The 25,238-nt window shown below is 43.6% G+C and overlaps 3 protein-coding genes across 8 annotated transcripts in view; 2 read left to right on the forward strand and 1 right to left on the reverse strand.

Annotated features, from left to right (window-relative positions):
- The window catches only part of SYTL2 (synaptotagmin like 2), a 94,937-nt gene extending 76,646 nt beyond the window's left edge, over nucleotides 1-18,291 (forward strand). For 4 of the 6 annotated variants that reach the window (XM_072993531.2, XM_078390147.1, XM_072993527.2 and 1 more), the window contains 8 exons: nucleotides 7,402-7,521; nucleotides 10,158-10,327; nucleotides 11,984-12,086; nucleotides 12,843-13,013; nucleotides 13,842-13,920; nucleotides 14,989-15,088; nucleotides 16,461-16,666; nucleotides 17,859-18,291. In XM_072993531.2, coding sequence (XP_072849632.2) covers nucleotides 7,402-7,521; nucleotides 10,158-10,327; nucleotides 11,984-12,086; nucleotides 12,843-13,013; nucleotides 13,842-13,920; nucleotides 14,989-15,088; nucleotides 16,461-16,666; nucleotides 17,859-18,004 — 1,095 coding nt within the window. In that variant the 3' untranslated portion in view covers nucleotides 18,005-18,291. The remainder of the gene's footprint in view (nucleotides 1-7,401; nucleotides 7,522-10,157; nucleotides 10,328-11,983; nucleotides 12,087-12,842; nucleotides 13,014-13,841; nucleotides 13,921-14,988; nucleotides 15,089-16,460; nucleotides 16,667-17,858) is intronic. The other 2 variants (XM_072993529.2, XM_072993530.2) reach the window with 1 other exon arrangement.
- The window catches only part of CCDC83 (coiled-coil domain containing 83), a 131,303-nt gene extending 108,699 nt beyond the window's left edge, over nucleotides 1-22,604 (reverse strand). Inside the window, exons 1-2 of the mRNA XM_072993545.2 lie at nucleotides 22,443-22,604; nucleotides 9,060-9,154 (exon numbers count right to left, since the gene is read on the reverse strand). The gene's annotated coding sequence lies outside the window, so the exon portion shown is untranslated. The remainder of the gene's footprint in view (nucleotides 1-9,059; nucleotides 9,155-22,442) is intronic.
- Nucleotides 22,536-25,238, forward strand: CCDC89 (coiled-coil domain containing 89). The gene is made up of 2 exons (XM_020811572.3): nucleotides 22,536-22,677; nucleotides 23,641-25,238. The coding sequence occupies exon 2, from the start codon at nucleotides 23,907-23,909 to the stop codon at nucleotides 24,987-24,989; it is 1,083 nt and encodes a 360-aa protein (XP_020667231.3). The 5' UTR covers nucleotides 22,536-22,677; nucleotides 23,641-23,906; the 3' UTR covers nucleotides 24,990-25,238.

Here is a 25,238-nt window from a genome sequence, read left to right on the forward strand (position 1 = left end):
ATCCTCCTTGGCCTGCTTCTTGCTGTCTTGGTTTATCTATGAAAACTAAACCTCAGTTCAACCTTGAACAATGAAGCAAGCATGACGGGAAGGTCTGTGATTGAGAGGTGTGATCTCCAGGGCAGCTGAACTAAAAGAGATCCTTTCTGTTTATACTTGGTGCTGGCCTCTGCGGCTTTCCTTTGTTTGATGTTATACAGCTTTTAAAACAACTTGGCTACTGGGTCATTTCCCCCCCTTCCTTAAATTGGTCTCTTGCAGAAACCTGAATCAAAGAATGAATGAAGTCAGAATTCTGAATGGGCTATCTAATTAGTTGTTGATCACATAATCAACCCAGGTTAACACAGCCAAAGAAATGTATGCAAAGGATTGAAAGAAAGAATGCCGTATTCAAGGGCTATTAGATGCAACTGCTGGCAGTGACCACACAGGGCATATACAGTCGGACCCACATATCCGTTGAGGATTGGTTCCAAGCCCCCCCCCCAGTTGCTGAAAAACCATGGATTATAGCAAGCACTACTTTAAAAGACATTGCATGGTTTCTGGCTCCTTCTAGTGACCAGTTTTGGTAACTTCATCTTTAGAAATATATACAGTGGTGCCTCACATAACGATGTTAATTGGTTCCAAACAAAACATCGTTATGTGAAAACATCGTTATGTGAAGCACCATTTCCCATAGGAATGCATTGGAAACCGGTTAATCCGTTCCAATAGGAATGGATTATCCGTTTTTTTCCCTCCCCCCGTGGCTTGGATCTGACCCACGGCGGCTAACTCAGCCATGGCTTGACTCCCTAGAGTCCGGCCATGGCTGGGGTAGCCCCCGTGGCTCGGATCCAAGCCCCGGGGGGAGGGTGGTGGGATTGGAATGCCTTTCAGGCATCCCGGGCTTGGATCCCACCCGCCGCCGGTTAGGGTAACCGGCGGCGGGTGGGATCCAAACCCGGGATGCCTGAAAGGCATCCCAATCCCACCACCCTCTCAGCCTGCCCCCACAGCTTGGATCCAAGCCGTGGGGGGTCGCTGGGAGCGGACACCCCCCCACCCTGCAGCCGCCGCTTGAAGCCTCCCCGCGCTGCTTTCCCCAGCCATTCTCGGACGTCCAGGCGTCCGAGAACGGCTGGGGTAGGCGGCCCGGGCAGGCTTCAAGCGGCGGCTGCAGGGTGGGGGGGGTGTCCGGAAGGTTTCCAGGCTTTCACCTGGAAACCTTCCGGATACCCCCCCCCTCTGTCCCCGCTGCTGGTAGCCTGCCCGGGCCGCCTACCCCAGCCGTTCTCGGACGTCCAGGCGTCCGAGAACGGCTCGGGTAGGCGGCCCGGGCAGGCTACCAGCTGGGGCTGGCTGACGCTTCGGAGGAGCCGCGGGGAGAGGCCTCCCCGCGGCTGCTACGAAGCGCCGGCCAGCCGGCCGCCATTCTTGGGGCAGGCGCTTCGGAGCAGCCGCGGGAGAGGTCTCCCCGCGGCCGCTCCAAAGCGCCCGCCCGGAGAATGCCTGCAGGCTGGCCGGCGATTCAGAGCGGCTGCGGGGAGACCTCTCCCGCGGCTGCTACGAAGCGCCGGCCGGCCGGCCGGCATTCTCAGGGCAGGCGCTTCGGAGCAGCCGCGGGAGAGGTCTCCCCGCGGCCGCTCCAAAGCGCCCGCCCGGAGAATGCCTGCAGGCTGGCCGGCGATTCAGAGCGGCTGCGGGGAGACCTCTCCCGCGGCTGCTACGAAGCGCCGGCCGGCCGGCCGGCATTCTCTGGGCAGGCGCTTCGGAGCAGCCGCGGGAGAGGTCTCCCCGCGGCCGCTCCAAAGCGCCCGCCCGGAGAATGCCTGCAGGCTGGCTGGCGATTCAGAGCGGCTGCGGGGAGACCTCTCCCGCGGCTGCTACGAAGCGCCGGCCGGCCGGCCGGCATTCTCAGGGCAGGCGCTTCGGAGCAGCCGCGGGAGAGGTCTCCCCGCGGCCGCTCCAAAGCGCCCGCCCGGAGAATGCCTGCAGGCTGGCCGGCGATTCAGAGCGGCTGCGGGGAGACCTCTCCCGCGGCTGCTACGAAGCGCCGGCCAGCCGGCCGGCATTCTCAGGGCAGGCGCTTCGGAGCAGCCGCGGGAGAGGTCTCCCCGCGGCCGCTCCAAAGCGCCCGCCCGGAGAATGCCTGCAGGCTGGCCGGCGATTCAGAGCGGCTGCGGGGAGACCTCTCCCGCGGCTGCTCCGAAGCGCCGGCCAGCCGGCCGGCATTCTCAGGGCAGGCGCTTTGGAGCGGCTGCGGGAGAGGTCTCCCCGCGGCCGCTCCGAAGCGCCCGCCGGGGGCCTATGGGGGAAACATCGCTATGCGAGTTTCCTCCATAGACTGCCTCGCTATACGAGGCAGTAGTTTCCCCCAGAAACCCCCTCGCTATGCGAATTCATCGTTAAACGAAGCATTCGCTAAGCGAGGCACCACTGTATTTCTAGTATTTTTATTTTAATATTTTCAGACTGTGGATAAATGAATCAGCAGATACAGGTCCTGCGGATAGGGGGTCCTATTGTATTAGAAAGCCATTCTCTGACGCAAAATAGACTGGGCTAAATCCAGTTGTTGGTCCCAGATACAGTAGACCCATTGGATGAATAGGGTTTGTTAAGTTAACACATATGTAAGTTCCTTTGATCCTATGGCCTACTCTTTGTCAATGAATTTGGTCACTGAATCGAGGCATTTTTTTCAAAATTATCTCTAGAAAACCTTCAGGACCTTTCAGGACATTTTCGCCAGTTGCTAGATTGAACATGTGTATGTGTTTAGTCGTTTAGTCGTGTCCGACTCTTCGTGACCCCATGGACCAGAGCACGCCAGGCCCTCCTGTCTTCTACTGCCTCCCGGAGTTGTGTCAGGTTCATGTTGGTTGCTTCGCAGACACTGTCCAGCCATCTCATCCTTGGTCGTCCCCCTTCGCCTCTTGCCATCACACTTTCCCAACATCAGGGTCTTTTCCAGGGAGTCTTTTCTTCTCATTAGATGGCCAAAGTACTGGAGCCTCAGCTTCAGGATCTGTCCTTCCAGTGAGCACTCAGGGTTGATTTCCTTTAGAACTGATAGGTTTGTTCTCCTTGCAGTCCAGGGGATTCTCAAGAGCCTCCTCCAGCACCACAATTCAAAGGCATCAATTCTTCGGCGGTCTGCTTTCTTTATGGTCCAGCTCTCACTTCCATACATCACGACAGGAAAAACCATAGCTTTGACTATTCGGACTTTTGTTGGCAAGGTGATGTCTCTGCTTTTCAAGATGCTGTCCAGATTTGTCATCGCTTTCCTCCCAAGAAGAAGGCGCCTTTTAATTTCAGGGCTGCTGTCTCCATCTGCAGTGATCATGGAGCCCAGGAAGATAAAATTTGACACTGCCTCCATATCTTCCCCTTCTATTTCCCAGGAGGTGATGGGACCAGTGGCCATGATCTTAGTTTTTTTGATGTTGAGTTTCAGACCGTTTTTTGCACTCTCCTCTTTCACTCTCATTACAAGGTTCTTTAATTCCTCCTCACTTTCTGCCATCAGAGTGGTATCATCTGCATATCGGAGGTTGTTGATATTTCTTCCGGCAATCTTAATTCCGGCTTGGGTTTCTTCCAGTCCAGCCTTCCGCATGATGTATTCTGCATATAAGTTAAATAAGCTGGGGGACAATATACAGCCTTGCCGTACTCCTTTCCCAATTTTGAACCACTCAGTTGTTCCATGACCAGTTCTAACTGTTGCTTCCTGTCCCACATATAGGTTTCTCAGGAGACAGATAAAGTGGTCAGGCACTCCCATTTCTTTAAGAACTTGCCATAGTTTGCTGTGGTCCACACAGTCAAAGGCTTTCACATAGTCAATGAAGCAGAAGTAGATATTTTTCTGGAACTCTCTGGCTTTCTCCATAATCCAGCGCAAGTTAGCAATTTGGTCTCGAGTTCCTCTGCCTCTTCGGAATCCAGCTTGTACTTCTGGGAGTTCTCGGTCCACATACTGCTGAAGCCTACCTTGGAGGATTTTGAGCATAACCTTGCTAGCGTGCGAAATGAGTGCAATTGTACGGTAGTTGGAGCATTCTTTGGCACTGCCTTTCTTTGGGATTGGGATGTAGACTGATCTTTTCCAATCCTCTGGCCACTGTTGAGTTTTCCAAACTTGCTGGCATATTGAATGTAGCACCTTAACAGCATCATCTTTCAAGATTTTAAATAGTTCAACTGGAATGCCATCACCTCCACTGGCCTTGTTGTTAGCCAGGCTTTCTAAGGCCCACTTGACTTCGCTCTCCAGGATGTCTGGCTCAAGGTCAGCAACTACATTGTCTGGGTTGTCCGGGATATCCAAATCTTTCTGATATAATTCCTCTGTGTATTCTTGCCACCTCTTCTTGACGTCTTCTGCTTCTGTTAGGTCCCTCCCATTTTTGTCTTTTATCATGTTCATCTTTGCGCAAAATGTTCCTCTAATATGTCCAGTTTTCCTGAACAGATCTCTGGTCTTTCCTTTTCTGTTATCTTCCTCTATTTCTTTGCATTGTTCATTTAAGAAGGCCCTCTTGTCTCTCCTTGCTATTCTTTGGAAGTCTGAATTCAAGTTTCTGTAACTTTCCCTATCTCCCTTGCATTTTGCTTCCCTTCTCCTCTCTGCTATTTCTAAGGCCTCGTTGGACAGCCACTTTGCTTTCTTGCATTTCCTTTTCTTTGGGATGGTTTTCGTTGCTGCCTCCTGGACAATGTTACGAGCCTCTATCCAAAGTTCTTCAGGCACTCTGTCCACCAAATCTAGTTCCTTAAATCTGTTCTTTACTTCCACTGTGTATTCATAAGGGATTTGGTTTAGATTATACCTGAGTGGCCCAGTGGTTTTTCCTAATCTCTTCAGTCTAAGCTTGAATTTTGCTATGAGAAGCTGATGATCAGAACCGCAGTCAGCTCCAGGTCTTGTTTTTGCTGACTGTATAGAGCTTCTCCATCTTTGGCTGCAGAGAATATAATCAATCTGATTTCGATATTGCCCATCTGGTGATTTCCATGTATAGAGTCGCCGCTTGTGTTGTTGGAAAAGAGTGTTTGTGATGACCAGCTTATTCTTGACAAAACTCTATTAGCCTTTGTCCTGCTTCGTTCTGAACTCCAAGGCCAAACTTCCCTGTTGTTCCTTTTATCTCTTGGCTCCCTACTTTAGCATTCCAGTCCCCTAGAATGAGAAGAACATCTTTCTTTGGTGTCAGTTCTAGAAGGTGTTGTAAATCTTCATAGAATTGTTCAATTTCAGTCTCCTCAGCAATGCTGGTTGGTGCATAAACTTGGATTATTGTGATGTTGAATGGTCTGCCTTGGATTCGTATTGACATCATTCTATCATTTTTGAGATTGTATCCCATTACAGCTTTTCCCACTCTTTTGTTGACTATGAGGGCTACTCCATTCCTTCTACGGGATTCTTGTCCACAATAGTAGATATGATAATCATCTGAGCTGAATTCGCCCATTCCTGTCCATTTTAGTTCACTGATGCCCAGGATGTCGATGTTTATTCTTGCCATCTCTTGTTTGACCACCTCCAGCTTCCCAATGTTCATAGATCTTACATTCCAGGTTCCTATGCAGTATTTTTCTTTGCAGCATTGGATTTTCCTTTCACTTCCAGGCACGTCCACAGCTGAGTGTCCTTTCGGCTTTGGCCCAACCACTTCATTAGCTCTGGAGCTACTTGTACTTGTCCTCCGCTCTTCCTCAGTAGCATGTTGGATGCCTTCCGACCTGAGGGGCCCATCTTCCAGCGTCATATCTTTTAGCCTTTTGTTTCTGATCATGGGGCGTTCTTGGCAAAGATACTGGAGTGGCTTGCCATTTCCTACTCCAGGTGGATTGCGTTTAGTCGGAACTCTCCACTATGTCCTGTCCGTCTTGGGTGTCCCTGCACGGCATAGCCCATAGTTTCTCTGAGTTACTCAAGCCCCTTCGCCACGACAAGGCAGCAATCCATGAAGAAGGGATTGAACATAGTAGGTCGATAAGATGTCCCTAAAATTTAACTTACCAGTAACTTTGTTGTTCTTGTTCCATAAAGTTCATTGCATCAGGTTGCGCCCGTCTAGCTGCCCTGAGCAAATGGACCCTAGCTGCAGTTTACACACCTGACCAGCACAAATGGACTTTGCATGACTAAGTTAATGCTTACTGGCTTTTAGCTGACCTGGAATGTTGAAAGAAAGAGTTTATAACTCGGGGCTTGTAGATAACTGATAACTGTTCTTTTGGCTTCCCAAAAGCTGTAGTCTCACTCTAATGGCTATTCCAAAAGAAAGTACATTAACTGAATGAAAGGGATCTATATAAGTGCTGGCCTAGCATTGTGTCAGTGAGTCTACCTTAACTGGGGCTAATAGTTGGATTTAGAGAGAGAGAGAGGAAAAAAACACAAAATAAATGTGGACTTTTTTTTTCATTTTTCAATGTCAGCCTTGTGATATAGATTCCTTTTTTTTAATACCAGCAACTAAATTTATTTATGTAGGCCCAGACGGTGACCAAAAAAAGAACACATGGACTAGTATCCTATTTAGAGACGGGCATAAACTGTGGTTCAATGGTTCGGCCTGGTTTGGTGTGTCACCCGTACAGGTGTTCCGTTGGCACTGCCTGCTTCCTTTCCTCACCTCCTCTGGGGGATCAGCCGCTCACCTTTAGGGGCATGCTTTCCTCCTCCACCTCCTTCAGGCAATCCTTCACTCACTTGCAGCAACATGGGCTTCCCTGCCCTGCCTGAGGAGGCAGAGGAAAATGTGCTCCTGAGTGGGTGACTGCCAAGAGGGAAGTGTGTGCCACAGAACACCTGTGCAGGCACCACATTGAACCTCCAAATCATGGTTCATTTCCATCTCTAATCCTGTTGTAGACCTCTGCCTGCAGACTGGGAGTTAAATTACCAGTGGTGATAGGTTGTTGCCAAGTAAAGAGTTCCTTTATCCAGTGTTGGGCTCCTCAACTTGTGCCTAATGTTAATGAATTCATGTGTACCCTGAAAAGGAACTCTTCAATTATTGGCAATCTACTACTGCCAGTAACATTGCCATTGGGCAGGCAGGGCTATTCAACAGGATACTGGCCAAGGTTTTGAAAATGTCATTTATTAGTCTGTTGCCTGAAATATTTGGTGAAACGGAAGTGTTTCAGGTGGAATTGAAACAGATGAAGCTTATTTCAAGAACCAATAACATAAAACCAAACAAGCAACTTCAGCATTTATCACTTAATTTCTTTGTGTCTCTCCTTTTTAAGTACAGCTAAACATGCGCATGTAAATTATGCATGCTACTAAAGGTTTTCATTAGCTGTGCTGCATGGCAAACTTTATCATTGTTTTTTGAACCCCTGCACAGCCTTTTATTTTTCTGTTTGTGAAATATCTTGTAGAGCGATGACAGAGAGACAGATTCAGCATCAGACAAGAGTTATCCACTTGGCAGGATTAAGAAGAGCCCCAGTTCCCTAACCAACCTTAGCGGCTCTTCTGGCTTGGCCTCCTTGTCTTCTGTATGTAAATGAAAGCTTCAGTTAATCACGCTGCTTTTGCTAATAGTCGTGTGCTTATAAACCCCTGCAGACCTTTGTAACAGAGCTTCTGTTTGATATTTAGATGCATGGTGCCATTTATAAATGTCTGTAAATAAACTTCAGCATACACATGTATTTTAAAGCACCTTACTCCTTTCCTGTCTCAATTAACGTCTCATTTGACCCTTTCTATTCTGCTGAATTTTTAGGGCACCAGGTATTTCTGAGTACATTTCCTAAGCATTGTTTTCTGTAAAATGATGTGCCTGCCTTTTCCACTGCAGGTATTCTAAACCAGAAGTTGCAACCAATCTTGGGCCCCTTAATGAACGAGCAAAGCTCTGAAGTAACATGTTAAATTTACTGATGCTACTCTCGACATGAATATGTGACAAACCTGGATGTGAATACAAGGCAGTGATTATTGATTCCATGCTAAGCCCCCCCCCATTTCATGTTTTCTTCTGTATTGGGAGGAGCTGCTGGAGGCAACTGGCACCCTTCCAGCAGCAAATGCTAAATGTCATGTTTTAGAAATAACGTTAAGCTCCTTCTTTTTTCATCTCATGGAGTTGAACGCCCCCTGCCATCAAATTTGCAAAACCAAGTTTTAGCTTCTATGGCCCAAATCCTGTGGCATAATTAACGCTGGGGTGCAATGCAAACAGTGTAGTAACTTTTGGAGGTGATGTGCCTCAAGTTGAGAAACCTTCGTACACATTATATGTTATGTGTATGTGACTCAGTACCAACAGACTATGTCAAGGGTGGTTTCTTAACTTTTGAGACTTCGCTATGCAAAAGGATTTCAGCCTATATGAAATACCAGCAGTATGGCATCCCAGCAAGGCTAATTAGTGCCACGACCCTTGTAAAACCAGAGGGATGTGGTGGCGCTGTGGGTTAAACCGCAGAAGGAGGACAGAGTCAGAACTCTGTCTGTGCTCTGGTACAGTGGTCAACACCACCAGCAGAGCTTCAGCAAAAAAAAAAAAAAAAAAGGAAGTTTAAAACTCAACAAGGCCTGGCTCCCAGCACTGAAAAATACAGCCTGCAAAAGGTCAACAAACTCTACCCAGCCACAAGGACCAATGATCACTGCACACAAAAGATCAGTTAATGACACCCATCAATCACAGTGACAGATCATCTCTCCCCCTTATCACAACAATGCATCCACAACAAAAACACTCTGATCACCATAATCACCCATCTCCTGAAAAGGACAAAAGCTGATCCCTCAGCTATAAATACTGTACTCAGCTATCCAAACAAACTGTACCAGAGTGCAGACAGAGTTCTGACTCATGTCCTCTGAAGATGCAGGCCACAGAAACTGGTGAAACATTAGGAAGAACAACCTTCAGAACACGGCCAGAGCCCAAAAAAACCCACAACAACCATGTAATATTATTGTTTGATAATACCCAGAGCTCTCTCTTTTTGCTTAATACAGACACAGTGTCAACACTGGTCTTAACTTTCCTTTGATAGCTATCTAGAATAAAAAATCATACCTTGTGATTGACAGCAATATTCGAAACCATGGTTTATTGCAGGGTGCCATAATTCACAAAACTAGCTCTTTCTCGATCTCCAGAGTCTGGGTGTCCTATAAAAATAAGATTAGAAGAATACCTCTGTTCTGGTATAGAGTTCTTGTCTTGTCCAGGCTTCATGCCATCCATCCATAAGAGCCAGCAGCTGATATTTACAGAGCAGAGTTTAACTCCTTTCTCATACATGAACCTGCTAGGCAGGTGTGAACATGAGCTGCTGTGATTCCATACTGCTTTTTATAAAAATCTGTAAATTTGAGCCAATAGTGACATCTTTCATAGCATTGTTTGAAGACAATTGAGGTGACACGGTAAAGCAGTAGGTATACGGAAAATGCTAAATGTAATACAATAGGCCCATGGTATCCACGGGGAATCAGTTCCTCCCACTGCAAATGTCAAAACCCCCAGATAATAGCAATCCCTATATACTGCATTGTTTCTGGTTCCCTCTAGTGGACAGGTCTGGTAATTACATAGTTAAAATACCTATTTCCGAGTTTTTCTCTTTAATATTTTAAATATTTTCAGACCTTGGATAAGTGAAACCATGGATACCGATCCCATGGGTACGGGGGTCCTAGTATACTAATGATGGATTCCAGTCATTTGGTTCCAAAATGATACCAGTCAGTTTCTGGACAAATTTCCAAGTTGTTTTTGTATACAAACAACAGGTACATGGGGAAGCCCTGGGGAAATCCAAGTGAGGTGTGCGGGTGGAATGCCACATATCCGCCTAAAGTGGCAATGTGAAACCCCTTGTCAGGCCACTGGCCACTGGTACAGAAGCCTGTTAGTAGGTCTCTTGAGAGATCGAGAGCTAATTGATGGAAATATTGCTTTTCAATCCACTCCATGAAATCATTCCTTGCATGTGATCCTGTTAATGATTTCCTCCTGGGGTTTGAAAAGAAGCATGAGTAATTTAATTTAAGGTGAATTTTTGTTTCTGAAGTCTATGTTCAGTCTTTAAAAGAAGTTCTCAGGAAGCAAGAAAGATTTTTATGCTCTCTCTCAATCTCTCTCTTTCTTTCTTTTTGGTCCCATCCACAGGTGAGCACTAGCGTGATGAGCGTCTACAGTGGAGATTTTGGCAACATAGACGTTAAGGGAAATATCCAGTTTGCCATTGATTACGTGGAGCAGCTGAAAGAGCTCCACATTTTTATTGCCCAGGGGAAGGACTTGGCCGTTGCAGATGTGAAGAAGCAGCGCTCAGATCCGTAAGTGTAGCGGGGAGGTGCCTCAGACTTCTGTTCCAAAACAGCTGTGTTGTTCTCTTCACAAAGTGGAAGTGACCTTTCAGAACACACATCTGATAATATTGCATCCAGGCCAGAGCCCTAATTAGCCATTTTGCCTCCTGGGACTACAGAGTGCTCTTGGTTGAACTTGGGTGACACAATAAATTGGAATAGGTGGGAATCAATAGGGGAACAATGAAGAAAGCCTTCAAGTGGATACATGACAGCTATTTTGATTCTGCCTGTTTTGTGTTCCCTTCTGTCTAAGGAGGAGCTGCTGGAGGCAACTGGCACTCTCCCAGGTGCAAATTATTGTGGTCTCTAAATTTTGGTGCCTTCAGCAAAAGGCTTGGTCAACCCACCTTGGTTACAGTTCTGATGAGGGCTAAGTTTTGGTGATGGCTCTCCAGATGGACCAAGAAGTCACCCAGTAGTGTAGTAGTTTCCTCAGAGTTTGGAAGTAAAGTATTACAATTAGCCTAATGAATACCTGACCTTTCTTTTGCAATCTTATATAATCCAGAAGGAAGGAGGAAAAGACCGTGTGGCTCCCCAATATTGTTTGTTTTTGCGAAGGCTTTCACGGCCGAAATCTAATGGTTGTTGTGGGCTTTTCAGTCTCTTTGGCCATGTTCTGAAGGTTGTTCTTCCTAAAACACATTGCTCACCATAATCACCCATCTCCTGAAAAGGACAAAAGCCTATCTCACAGCCATAAATACTACACTCCCAAGCAAATTACACCGGAGCACAGAGTGCTGTCCTCTGAAGATGCCGGCCACAAAGACTGGCAAAACATTAGGAAGAACAACCTTCAAAACACAGCCAAAGAACCCGAAAAAACCACAACAACCATTGTTTATTTGTTCATTTGTTTATTTAACAGACATACATACATACCACCTATCTGGCAGCCAAGGCCACTCTCGGTGGTTTAAAGACCAAACAATAAAATAACAATATAAAATGACAGCCATCAATTAAAAAATGCAGAACAAAATACAAAATACCATAAAATGCAGTAGAAACAGGAATACAGTGCAATACATTACAATTAAAAGCACATTACGAAAAATGTAAGAGGATGTGTTGCTTTTGTTGGATCACTGGAAAATCAAACAAATTTGCAAGCTTTCGTGGAGAAAATTCCACATCTTCAGGCTGAACACAACCCCTTTGTAGACAGTAGAGGAAAATTGTACACCAGAGTCCAAACATGTGTGGCAAATGTCTGTTGGAGTTGACGTTGGTCCTCTCGAGGCGACAGTCTCAAGCCTCTTTTGCAGCATGGCTTGGAATTTTTGCACTTCTTGGTCCTCTTTTAGGCCCAAAAGGTTGCCAATTATGCTTTTGCAATGAAGGCGTTATAGAGTTACATTTCAAAAGTGGGAATCCAATGTATCAGTGTAACAAATGCTGGCTAGAAACCTTTTGGAATTACCCTCTGCTGGCGACACTTCCTGCTGGGTGGAAGTTCAATAGGATTTTGTCCCCAAAGTCCTGTTTCTCTATGAAGCAAAATTCTATTTCAGGTCCCAATAAAGGTAAAGATCTCTGGTTTATTCTTGAGCTTACCAGGTTGATAGTTAAACCTTTTCTTTCTTTCTCCGTCCCGTCCCTCCCTCCCTTCCTTAGGTATGTGAAGAGTTACTTGTTACCGGAGAAATACAAACTGGGCAAAAGAAAAACATCTGTGAAGAAGAAAACATTGAATCCTGTCTTTAATGAGATCTTGCGGGTAATTTGCTCTATTGACTCTGCTTTCAAAGCTTGGGATAGGACGTTGCCTATGCAACCAAAGTAAGGAATGTGGTGACGCTGCAGGTTAAACCGCAGAAGCCTCGGTGCTGCAAAGTTAGAAGACCAGCAGTCCTAAGATCGAATCCACACAACAGAGGGAGCTCCCATCGCTTGTCCCAGCTCCTGCCAACCTAACAGTTCGAAAGCATGTACAAATGCAAGTAGATAAATAGGCACCACTTCAGTGGGAAGGTCATGGCGTTCTGTGTCTAGTCACGCTGGCCATGTGACCACAGAAACTGTCTTCCGACAAACGCTGGCTAGAGTCGGACACGACTGGGCCAAATGTCAATGGGAACATTTACCTAACCTTTACCTATGCAACTAAAACAGCATCATCCCTACAAATAAGGGTGCAGAATTATTGGGAGACTTGGGGAAAATTCAGGGTTTACTGAAGGACAAAGCATTACTGATCCTGGCAGAGATGGGGGGGTTCCTACTGTAGTTTTATAAACATTGTAGAAGTTCATTGTTCTGCAATGAAGCTGGTAAAGTGAATCCAGTCCCCTTGCCTCCCTGCTCTGTTGGAGCCAGCAGGAGGAACACAGCTTTTACAACTTAGGGTGCTCACCATCTCTTTGGGAAGCAAAGGACACTTACAACCTTCTTTAAAGCTGATTGTATGTTTGCATTGTAGGTAATGTCCTTAAATGCTAATTTGTCTTTTTTCCTCCCAACTCCCGCCATTAAGTACAAAGTTGACAAGGAGCTCTTGGCAACGCAGAGACTGAATATTTCTGTCTGGCACAACGACACTTTTGGGCGCAACAGTTTCTTGGGCGAAGTGGAGCTTGACTTGGGAAGCTGGGACTGGAATGACAAGCAGAACAAACAGATGATCTGGTACCCCCTTAAACCAAGAGTGAGTGAATGGCTTTGGCTGGATAAGATGCCCTTTTAGAAGGGACCGAGTTCCGTTCTCCTCCCGTCTCCCTTCCCAAAGGACTGCAAGAAGATGATCACCAACCCTGAGTCATACCTTGAACAGTAAAAATGATCCCTATACTAATGAACTTTGCTTCCATACATCAAGTGGTTAGAACTAAAATGAGTAACATTGCCCAGGGTGAAGAATTGGTAATTTACCATCGGGAATGTGCACCCAGGTTCCAATATTTGCTCCATCAAAAAATGCTTTAAAAGGGGGCTGAATGTCAATCAGATATTAGTATTTTTCTTTTATAAAAAGAGGATATCAGTTTAAGTCCTTACAATTCTTAAAATTGGTGGATGCTTTCTTGGGAACCGTGCCTCCTTTTCTTTCTCACTGGTAGAAATAGTTTTCTTGAGATGGTGTTCAATTTCATTTTTATTGTATAATTTATTGTATTTTATTCTACTTGTTTTAATGTTGTGAGCTGCCTTGAGTTCCCCCATTGAGAGAAAGGCAGCTTCATAATGGTAGTCAATCAATCAATCAATCAATCAAAATATAATTTGTCAAATTTCAAATGCTTTTATTTTATAGTAGCCATTGACTTTAATGGTGATTATTTTGGAATGGGAGGGCATAGGTAGGTGTGTTAATAGTACAGCTTTTATCTGAAATATGTTATTATTTCTTTAGTGAAACAGTATTAATATCCGTTGCCTGTGCTTTTTCCTGGCATGCTGTTTGTGGAAATATACAATCAATAGTTGCATGCATTAGCCTTCTCATAGTCAGTAATTTTTTTAATGACTTGTTTAGACTCCGCTGGCTTCTCTCGAAGCAGAGAACAGAGGGGAAATAAAGATAGCTCTCCAATATGTCCCACAGCCTACTGGGGGTAAGTATTCCTGTTACCCACCTATTCAGTAGGTCTTATATGGTGTTCTACTCACCCATCCTGATTTAATCTCTGCCTTAGTATGAATGAATGAATGAATGAATGAATGAATTCTAAAGATTAAGTCTCATGTCTTAACACAAGTGCAGAAAGTTTATGCTCATGAGCTTCCTCCTCATTCACTTTGCCTGTAGAGATTAGAAATTTCTTTTCCTGGTTTGTGGCATGTTCAGTTATGGCAGGCTGTGATTCACAGAAACAGGTTTGCCCGTAAAACCATCAAGACCAAGCTGGGGTTTTCTGTTGTGGCTGGTAGGCAAATCATAGTATTCTGGATTCAGATGAAATGGCCTAGGTCATGGTTTGTTGAAAATGAGGAACAGAAGCTTCTACAGGTCTTCTGAGGAGTTGATACAAGTGCCCAAATTAGCAGGAAAAGTTGCCGATGCTTGTCAGGCTGAGCCAAGATTGTGTTAGAACACCCCCAAGTTGGTTTGGTTCCAAACTTGCCAGCTTATTCTTGAGAAAATCCACAAAACAGAATCATGAATACCATTTAACTGCTGCAGTTCTATCGTGTACCAGCTAGTGGAGGCAGCTGATATTAGAAAGTTCTCTGTCATGGTACACTTTACTGTCAGATGTGATAATGACCTTTGAAGATAGTGCTGTGGTCCTTAGATAGGGCTGTGATAACTAGGCAGCCTTCTGTTTGTGGCTAGTGAAGAAAATGGGATATTCACATTAAAGGCCACCATTCTGAGTGCTTCAAGGCAAGACTTTTATTGTGCAATTGCCTTGCCACGTTATCAGAATTTCAGAAAGATGCCGATATCAGCCTCCTCCATTTTCAACTACCCTGTGTTTTTGTTGCTGATCCTCCTGCCTTCTTTCTGATTGAACTCCTAACCTCTGGTTCTGCAGCCAGATAACACGAACCACTGAGCTATCTAGCTAGGACCATACATCTTATTGATGGTAAAACAGGAAAGGAACTGCAATATATGTTTGAACAGAACATCCATGCTATACTCCTAATGGGGAGTGGGTGGGGAATCTTTTTCAAAGGTAAAAAGACCCCGGCTACTGGAGAAGTCCATATCTGGGTGAAAGAATGCAACGACCTTCCCATTCTCAGAGGCAACAAGCTCAACTCCTTTGTTAAATGGTAAGAGCGGAGAACTGATCTTGCAGGCGAAATATGGCCTCTCTGTGTTTGTGTGTTCTAAATCCTTTAACACTTAAATTGTACCTATGCAACATCCGGAGGTATCTTTCTGGCTGGATGTGCCTTCACATTCAATTAGAATTGTTCAAGATAAACTCATATGCGAATTACGGTTAATTATTTAATTTAAATTATATTTAAAGTTTATGTACAGTTGTTTTGTGCAGCTCCTTTGAGTAACCCATGAAAATAAATGCATTGAAAAAGAATAAATAAATAAATAAATAAATAAATAAATAAATAAATAAATAAATAAATAAATAAATAAATAAATAAAAACACTTTATTATTCCAATGGTCTTGTTTCACGAAGCCAACTAGTGATGCACCTAACAGGTATTATTTGCGTATTTGTTGATTGTGATCATGTGTATCTAAAGCTGAATCTAACTGATTAGTATATGTGCCCACTCATCTTAAGGACTTCAGATGTTCAAACTGGGAAATGTTACGGTCCGCAGTCATCGTCAGAGCTTGGAAAACTTATTTTGTTGAGTTTTCTCACAGAGCCACTGGCTGTGATGGCTAGAAGATGCTGAGGGTTGTAGCCCAAAGGAGATCTGTTCCCCGAGTTCTGTTCTTGTTGAGTGCCCCTGATTCTCAGTTCTTAGTGGCCTCAGAGAGCTGGTGCTTGTGGGATTGCATTTTTATTTTTTTTTGCTCAATGTTGTCAAGTCTTCAAGCTGTCTTGCACTGTAAGGAATGGAGCACAAGCCTTACACAATAATGAGAGGGAGGAATGTCCCAGGTCCAGGTGTGTGTTGCAGCCTTCCAGCTATGTGCTGCGTGTTTCTTTGACGCAGAGACAATGACTGTGTTTGTAGGTCATTATAAGCCATGGAGTAGTTTACTGAATATTGGTTTATGATGTGCATATTCATCTCTGCTAACAAGCCATGGTTGGTTCACCAGCCAGAAACCACAGTTGAAATCCATGGTTTGTTTTCAACTAATGAACTCTGATTTGTTCAAACTTGCTTGTCATGATTTCTGAGTTTATAACTCTGGTTTGCCTCTGGTTTGTTTCTTCAGCTGCCCATCCTGAAGCAGAAGCTGAAAAGGCGGGTGGGAGAGAAACACAAGATAGGAGGAACACAACCCAGATTGTTTAGACCTGCTAGGCAATTCATGGCTTAAGCAACAAACCATAGGTAACACAAATCATGGCTTATTGTGACCTGAGAATTTCTCAGCTTACTTTCACCAAAAATGATAGTAAGATTAACACTTAAGAGCTTCGTTGCATTGTGCTGTTGCAAACTATGACATACAAAGATATTTTCACAATACTTTTCTTCTTTTTTGTCTTAAGTACCATTCTTCCAGATACAAGTAGGAAAAGCCGTCAGAAAACAAGAGCTGTAGCAAAGACCACAAATCCGATATTCAACCACACTATGGTCTATGATGGCTTCAGGCCTGAAGATTTGAAAGAAGCGTGTGTAGAACTCACTGTGTGGGATCACAACAAACTGGCCAATCACTTCCTGGGAGGACTCAGGATAGGACTTGGAACAGGTATTTTTTGCTGAGTGGATTTTCGCTACCATCCTAGTCCACCTACTTTAGTTCAAAAACAATAAAGAAATCGTTACAAATTTCAAATAAGAACTCTAATTTTTTTAAAAAAAAACTTTGCACAGCTAAAGGGAATATATAGAAATGCAAAATATGGTTTACACATGGCTTACTATTTTTTTTTAATTGAGTGGTATTTCCAGGAGCAGTTGGGGGTGGTGGTGGATTTGTTTATTGTAACAATGGAGCCAAATGAGGACAACAAAAGCAGGAAGCTGAAGTAATATAAACTGTACGTTATTTCCTGATGGAATTGAGACTTGCAGACAGAGAGACTGGCTTGAACAAAACTTTGGCCAAAATCCTGTTGCATGAATGACACTTATGGAATGTTGAAGACGTGACTGGCAGAGGGGGAAAATCACAGACTCCCTCCATTTGAACGATGGCTTGCTTGTCTCATTAGTAATCCATTCCATCATGTGGAAACCGTGACAACTGCAGGAAGTTTTTATGTACCAAAAATCTCTTCCTTGACAGCAATATCATCTGGTAGTGGTGATTTTTAGTAATTAAAAATTTCCCACTTGTGTCCCCTGGCTCCCACAGTTTCCACACAATAAGACTGATTACTTGGACATTGAACAGCCCACAGGACAGAAGGAAGAAGTCTTTACAGTACTGAAAATCTCTCCCTGACTCAGGAATAACTTCTGAATCAGGATTTTAACCATTAAGAGAAATGAATATTTTCTTAGACCAGCCCCATTTTCCCACCTGCAGTGGGAATTCATCAGAGATAATCTCTTGACAATCAGACTTGCAAATTAAGCTTGTGTTATCTTCCAACGGAGGCACGTGGTGGCACTGCGGGTTAAACCGCAGAAGCCTTTGTGCTGTAAGGTCTGTAGATCTTCAGCTATATGATCGAATCCATGTGACGGAGTGAGCACCCGTCACAGCACAGAGGCTTCTGTGGTTTAACCCGCAGTGCCACCACATCCCTAATTAGTGTGGTATACAAGCTAAATAAATAAACAATAACAGACACACAGAGATGGAATGCTTATTCTAAAGACATGCAATGAATAACATACACTCAAATTGCTTTAAAGGAGATTTTACTGTACTTTGCAGTTACTACCATAAAAAATAAAAGGTATTCATTTTATTTCTTTAAACACTTTCTTAGGTAAAAGCTACGGTACACCAGTAGACTGGATGGACTCTACGTGTGATGAAATTAACTTGTGGGAGAGGATGATCAATTCTCCAAACACGTGGGTGGAAGACACTCTGCCCCTCAGGATGCTGACAATAGTCAAAATGGCAAAATAGGATCACTGCAATTGGTCACTTCCAGATTTTATTGCTTGTGGGTGTTTTTTGAGTGGAGAGAATTACCAAACAGCTATACAGAGATGATCTTTTAAGGGGCAAATTTCTTCCTGTGTAATTTCAACAGCAAGGGTATCTGTAATACAATTTTATAGTGAACACTGTTCTCTTTAATAAGGCACATTAACTTTCTCCTCCTCATAGATACTGTGTTTAATTTAAGCACCTTAGTCTTTCTCAAAAGATTCAAGTAAAAAACTTAAAATAAAATATATTTTAAAATATTATGTTCAGTGACTTGGTGTGGCTCCCTGGGATAATACATTAAAGAGGAAAATGATTTCACTAAATAAGCTAAGCTTCCTTCACTTTTCCACTACCCCTTCAGTCCCCATACAATATGCTTGGCAACACAGCGAAAGATTTATACGATCTGTAGAGAAACCAGAGTATATTGGCAACACAACATTATTCTGTAGCTCTAATTATGTGTACTTGAAGCTGAAAATCATTGATGTGTGTATCGATGTCTTCTTAAAGATTTCTGATACTTTGGGATTGGGAAAATCCATGATCAATGCAAACCTGTGGAATTCTACACATGAGCAGACACATCGTGGGAGAGTTTATAGCAGTACATGGCTGGGATTAGGCACTATAGCAAAGACAATAGCTGCAACTAGAACCAGCCATTTCTGCGTCTTGCTTGCTTCACTATGGCCCAACACATAGAATCATAGAATAATGGGGTTAGAAAGAGCCCTATAAGGCCATTAAGTCCCGCCGCCTGCTCAGTGCAGGTATCCAAATCAAAGTAGGTCTGATAGATGGTTGTCCAATGTTCTCTTGAATGTTCCCAGCTTTGGAGCCCTCACCACATCTAAGCCCTGTTCAGGAATTCAGTTTTGACTCTGCAGAGGGAGCTAAGCATGGGCTTCTTGCCCTGTTACTCCCTTCTCCCCTCATTGACAGGGAAAGCATATTCAGATGATTGCATTGGCCCTTCTCCATGTCACTTAGAACCTCCTGTAGGAGAGCTCCGATCCAGTGGAGCAGTGTTGAAGTGTATTGAGTTGAAGGTGATTACATTTTAATGATAGAACACTTCACTCAATTTGGGAAGATGGGGGAGTGGAGGGGCCATTGCAGAGGCAGGACTGCTGGATGTTTTGTGCTTCTGGTTTCCATCAGCCCCAGCCATCGTAGTCAATGATGAGAGATTATGGGAGTTGTAGTCACTGTGGCCCACAGTGGCTCACCCTTGCATTAAAACGGAATAGGGTGATAATAAAGTGAGATGCTACTGCCCTGCTGAAAGTTTTCCCATCGCTTTATTTTATCAGCAGTGGAACCAGCCATCAAAGCCATCCCAACTGTCCACTTAGGCACACAATTATTTGAACAAGGATTTGGGCTGTAGACAAGTACAGCTGGAAAAAAGCAAAGGAGGAAAAGCTGTTTAGCATGCAGTAAAAATAATTGCATTTCAAGACTCTAGTTCTGTACACACTCCCATGTAAACAAGACACACTGAATGAGGGGAGATTATTTATGAGTGCAATGCACAAGATTGCATAAAATAAAATTCTTTACTCTCAAGATAAGCCAGTATGGGGTCAAAGGATGCTAGGAGTGTGGATGTTGTTGTTGAGGAAGAACAGAACAACCACGCTGGTTGATTGAGGTGTGGAAGAAGAGAAGGAAGGCTGGGATTCAGACAGAGGTCTGTTAAGTCTCAGAGAAGAGCTACGGCTGGTCTTCTGGGCCACTAAATAAAATGTTAGTCCATATGTTAGCCGTTCGTCCATTGTTAAACATGGGAAAGAGTCAAAGGCTCAAAATTAAAGGCAACATAAAAGTTGCTTAAGATAAACTACGGTATTCCTTTGTGGTCACCCTAGTCTGGTAGCAGCAACAGATCACACAGAAAAGGGGGAGTCAGATTAAAAATGGGACGTTTGAAGTACTGTATATTCCCATGAGCACCCTGGTCACAACCAGCTTGCTCAATATCATACACAGAGGCAAGGATTCACATGATGATTCATTCTTATCCATGGGTGTTCTCACGTGTAGTATTCACAAGTAGTCTTTCTGAATTTAGAAGTTATCCACAAGCGATGAACCTGGAAAAACAAAGGGGTCCTTTTCATCAAGACAAAGATGCCACATGAATACTGGAAACAATTCTTCACACACCACTTTATATATACAGTGGTGCCTCGCAAGACGAATGCCTCGCCGGACAAAACACTCACAAAATGAAAGCGTTTTGTAATCGTGTTGGTGACTTGCAAGACAGCTTTCTCTATGCCCGTGCTTCACAAGATGATTTTTTTTCCGCAAGACCGATGCCTTGCAAGATGAAAATAATTCATTCATCTTGCGAAGTTTCCCATAGGTTTCCTATGGGAAACCGCTTTTCGCAAGACAGCGCTACTCGCGGAACGAATTACTTTCGTCTTGCAAGGCACCACTGTATAAGATTTGTTTATGGGACTTACACACTCTTGATTTGGCCTATATTTCTTTCATATCGTATTTATGGCTGTGGCCAAAAAAGGTTGAAAGTGGCTGCTTTGGAGAATAAACAGCTCTATTTACCCTGTTTCCCTGAAAATAAGAGCTAACCTTAAATTAAGCCCTAGTATGATTTTTTTAGGATGCTCGAAATATAAGCTCTATATGCAGCAACCAGAAGAAGATGACATGATTGTAATTGAATAAATGTAGATTGTTCTACATTAAAAAAAATAAAACAGCCCCTGAAAATAAGCCCTAATGTGTTTTTTTGGAGCAAAAATTAATATAAGACCCTGTCTTATTTTCGGGGAAACACAGTAGCATAAGTTTTCACTGATTACTCCCACTATTATCCCTTTGTTTATAACACTATGGATAGAACAAAAGAAAAAATAAAGAAAATTGTTGTGGCACCTTAAAGACTAACTGCTATATTTTAATGTGAACTTTCCTGGACAAAACCACTTCCTAAGACAAGGGTCTAAAAAGGGTTGCCATCAGCTAGAATTGACTTGATGATACATTATGACTATTATTAATTTATATGCAAACTTTGTACTTAAAAACAGAGCTTCATTAAGAAGTATTAGACATTTGTTTAGTCTTGCAGAAAAGTCACCACAGATTTCAAGTTTCTGATTAGTTTGTTTATTGCAAACTGCATTTGCAAATGGACTGCACACGTGTGGTAGCTTTGAAGAAATGTGTCTCTGGAGGGATAACGTTTTATCAACTTTAAATTACCAATTTGGTGTTTTCTGTATAATTACATATTCCAAGACAAATGCCTTGGGATCATCATTCATCCATTCATTCGTAACTGACCAGACTGGAATCTATAAGATTAAAAAATCAGGGGGAGACTATATTCAAATTAATTTCTTGCAGGAGAAATGGATATAATTGCAAAAAAAATAAAACCAAGAGATCAATCATACTAAAGCTGTGCAGGTGATAGGTTCATGTAAGGACGTTTTGCAAGAGCTGTACACATTGGCAAGAATCCTGTTAGTATTTGGGTAAGGTTTTTGTAACTTCATGTGGCTAATTTGCAATAATTGATGAGATGCTGAGAGACATCTCAACTGCCAGATCAGGCAGGTGACTGAGATACATTGTGGCTCCTCATCAATTAGTCATAGCAAGTTATGCAAACACCTGTAAGATGCTGACCATTATATTTTAAATCCTGTCATGGTTAGTTCACACACATCATATACATGTACGTATTTTAGTGGGTGAGATGAGCTGTATTACTCTACTGCAACCAGAACAACAATGCATCATATAAAGTCAGTGAAGTCTGATCAATTCGGTGCAGCATCAAATTACAATCTGCCTGCACAAATCAACACAGGTTCATCAATACAGAGCTAGAGGAAAACATGCATCAATAGCACATTGTTTGCAACGAATACAATTTACGGATGTGGCTTAGAATGACTGTTTTTTAAATGGTGGGACTTATATAAGTTTCACCACTGGATTAAAAGCACCGATGTCCCTGCGTGTGCAAAAAAGTTTTCCCCCTATTCTCTTCCCCAGAACGGTGTATCTTTTCCAGATGTAATTGGAAAAGCTGAAACAAATTGCTGGAAACACCAATCACACTGTGTAAGACATTAGCAACCTTGTTACCCACAAAGCAACAGATCAAATTACTTGTGTGAGACATGACTTCCAAGCCTTCCTGTCCATGAATGAAAAACACCCACTGAACACGATGGGACTTACTCCCAAGGAAACCTCTACAGGGCTGCATGGTTAGCCATTTACCTTAAAGCTCTCATGCACTATCTGGGACAGTAAATAGCCTTCTGGAGTTGTCAGCACCGGCTTCACTGCTTATTTTTAGTCTTCCCGGTGGTGAGGAGCAAAGGAAAAAGGCCATTTTAAGCCATTACAGCAAACTAACCTGTTATAGAGCGCCAATTCCTTAGCTTGGGTGGAATCCTTGTCAGGTTGGCAAACTTTGAAAGAGGCCTCCTTCCCTGTTTGGTCCCTTTCCAGTTGGTTTCAGGTTCCCACGCAAGAGCGACAAAAGGCTGGTGTCCTGGAAGGAGAATGGCTTGAGTCTGTTTTAGTCCTTATTGCCATGGAGATGCAACTCCAGAGCAGCGTCAGACCAAGGGAGTCAAAGAACAAAACGGGTAAGGAAACTTTTTATGGCTTTTAGGGACATGTGTGTTTGTGCCTGAGTGTATCCATCATTATTGCTAAACATACATATTAATTTTATGGGGATTTTTTTAGCAAAATCCATGGAGAAAAAGTGAAACAGCAGTCCAGAATTAGTTAATCTGAAACTGGATGACATTTCTTTAGTATCCTTGTAATAATAAATTAATACCTCATTTTAGAATACAGTATCTATTTATTAGGACAACTCATGGCCATATTTTACACTACAGATAGCATGTAATTAGAAGAGGAAGTTAATATGCTGAAGCACATCTGATTGTCACAGTGGGAGTTCTTCACACCTCCTACAGTTTGCAGATTTACTTGATTCATTTTCTGATTTGATTCTCTTCACCAGAAGGGAATCAAAGGCTTTCTTTGCAAATGGGATTGCTCAGAAGCAAAGGTTTGCCAGAATCGCATATTCTGCCAGCTGAAGCAGTTGCGTAGCTTTGCCTAGCAATCAATAAAGTTGGTTCAGACATCAGGAGAGATCTCCCTTGAATATTTTAATATGACCCATCCACAGTAGAGTTGTGGTATATTTGGAAGTACAGGTGTTCACCATAACTCTCCCCCCCACGCCAACAACCTTGACCCCACTTCTCAGGGAATGTCCAGAAATTTAGGCAACTGGATTAACTGAGGAGGAGCAGGTATTTTACAGCACAAATGGCTCTGAAGTGCCTATTCAGATGTATTCCACATTACAGTATCATTAGATTTAGGCCTTGAATATGTTAAAGAAAAAAGAGGTAAAGGACTATCACTACTTCCCTTCAAATAATGTCTCTAAAAGCACCAGTGCAAGAAGATTAATAGATGCTCAACTTTGCAAATGAAATGTTACTCAGAATTGATCCAAACTCAGAACTGATTTGGCAAGCATGAATAATACATTCTGTTTGTTTGTTTTCCCCCTTCTTGGCTAGATTGATGTTTGGCATCAATTCAATGACAAGTACATATCCACATTTCTCACATCTAGTGCCAAAGTGATGTGGCATGGTTTCAAGAGAGTAGGTTAGTTGTAGAAAGTCCACGCCTCCTTGGCTTGTGATATCACAGAATTCTTGGAACATTCGTGTCAACGGTCACTTTGGCCACTGAATCAGCTGTAGAGCAGTTTGGAGTTTTTGAACGTTACCAAAAGGTGATCAGCTTTGTTGAGAGGATCAAGAAAGGACAGATCCTTGATATGCCTCAGGATGAGAAGGATCCAGGGATGGCCTTTCCGTACCCAATCCCAAAAGATGGGGAAGGAAGTACAGAATGGACCATGGGAGAACCCTTTGAGTCTCTGGAGAAGCTGCAGGGCCTCTCTGAAGGGGAAAAAGGGGAGAAGGCGTTGTTGCGTTCACGCATCCATGAGCAGTCTCAACTGATCTGTATCCTGAAGAAGCGAGCAGATGATCATCTCTTGCGTTGCAAGGCCCTGGAGCAGCTCAATGTGGAGCTAGAGGAGATGAGGATGGCAGATGCTCTAAGACTAGAGACTCAGACACGGCGTATCCAGCAGCTAGAAGAGCGCTTCATGGACCTGGCGGCCAACCATGAGGATATGATCCATTTCAAGGATGAGCACAAGCGGCAGAACATGCAGCTGAGAGAAGAGAACCAGCAACTGCGTCTTGAGAACCAAAGTCTCTTCAGTCGGCCTTTGAAAGAGAAAGAAGCAGAGCTGGCTCAGCTTGCGATACAGTTTAAGAAACTTTCCAAGGAAATGGTCGCCTTGAAGGAACGTTGCAAACAAGATAGCCATCGTGTTCAAGAGCGGGAGAAGGAGCTTCTGGAAGCCCAAAGCAAGCAAGCCAAAGCTCACGCTGAGGAGACAAAAGCACTGAGAAGCCAACTGGATATCCTGCAAGAAAAATGCTCCCATGTTACTGAGCAACTGGAAGAAGCAGAGAAGCAGCTGAAAGAAGCAGACGGCAGCCTGCAAGCCAAGCTTGAGAAGCTGACCAAGGAGAAAGAAGAGTTGCTCAACCTGGCCATGGATCGAGGCAAAGCCCTGCAGGAAAGGCAGTGGGAGATAGTGCAGCTAGAGAAGAAGGCAGAAGATATGGAGAAAGCCAAACAGGCTGCTGAGCTGCGCTTTGAAACAGAGGCTGCCGCCGTGGACAGTAACCTCCGGGTTCGGGACCTCCAACGGCGGATGCACGGAGCAGAGCTAGCATACACAGAGCTCCAGATGCATTTCGAAGCTTACAAGAAGCACAGCATGGAGTTGCTTACTAAAGAGAAAGAATTAAATGCCAAACTACGCCATTTTATGGCGTAATCTGTTTTTTCCATCTACTGAGCTTTGGGGTTAGCAGAAATGTTTAACAGCCTTCAAAAGAAGAAAATAAAATGGTTTACTAGATACAGTAATTTTTAATTGCAACTACCAATTCCCACATCCTGTGTTCTGTGTTATAAAGGCAGCCGTGCTTCTGTCAACAGGATTTCCTGGGTTAATGTCTTGGCTCAGAGAAACAGTGCACAGTTAAAACAAATTACTGTAAAATAAAAGTTGTAATTTCCAATA

The sequence above is a fragment of the Pogona vitticeps genome, chromosome 3 (genome assembly GCF_051106095.1).
Source record: "Pogona vitticeps strain Pit_001003342236 chromosome 3, PviZW2.1, whole genome shotgun sequence".
Taxonomy (NCBI): domain Eukaryota; kingdom Metazoa; phylum Chordata; class Lepidosauria; order Squamata; family Agamidae; genus Pogona; species Pogona vitticeps.

Coding starts and splice junctions, on each gene's coding strand:
- CCDC89 (XM_020811572.3), top strand. CDS start 23,907: ATGCCTCAGGATGAGAAGGATCCAGGGATGGCCTTTCCGTACCCAATC.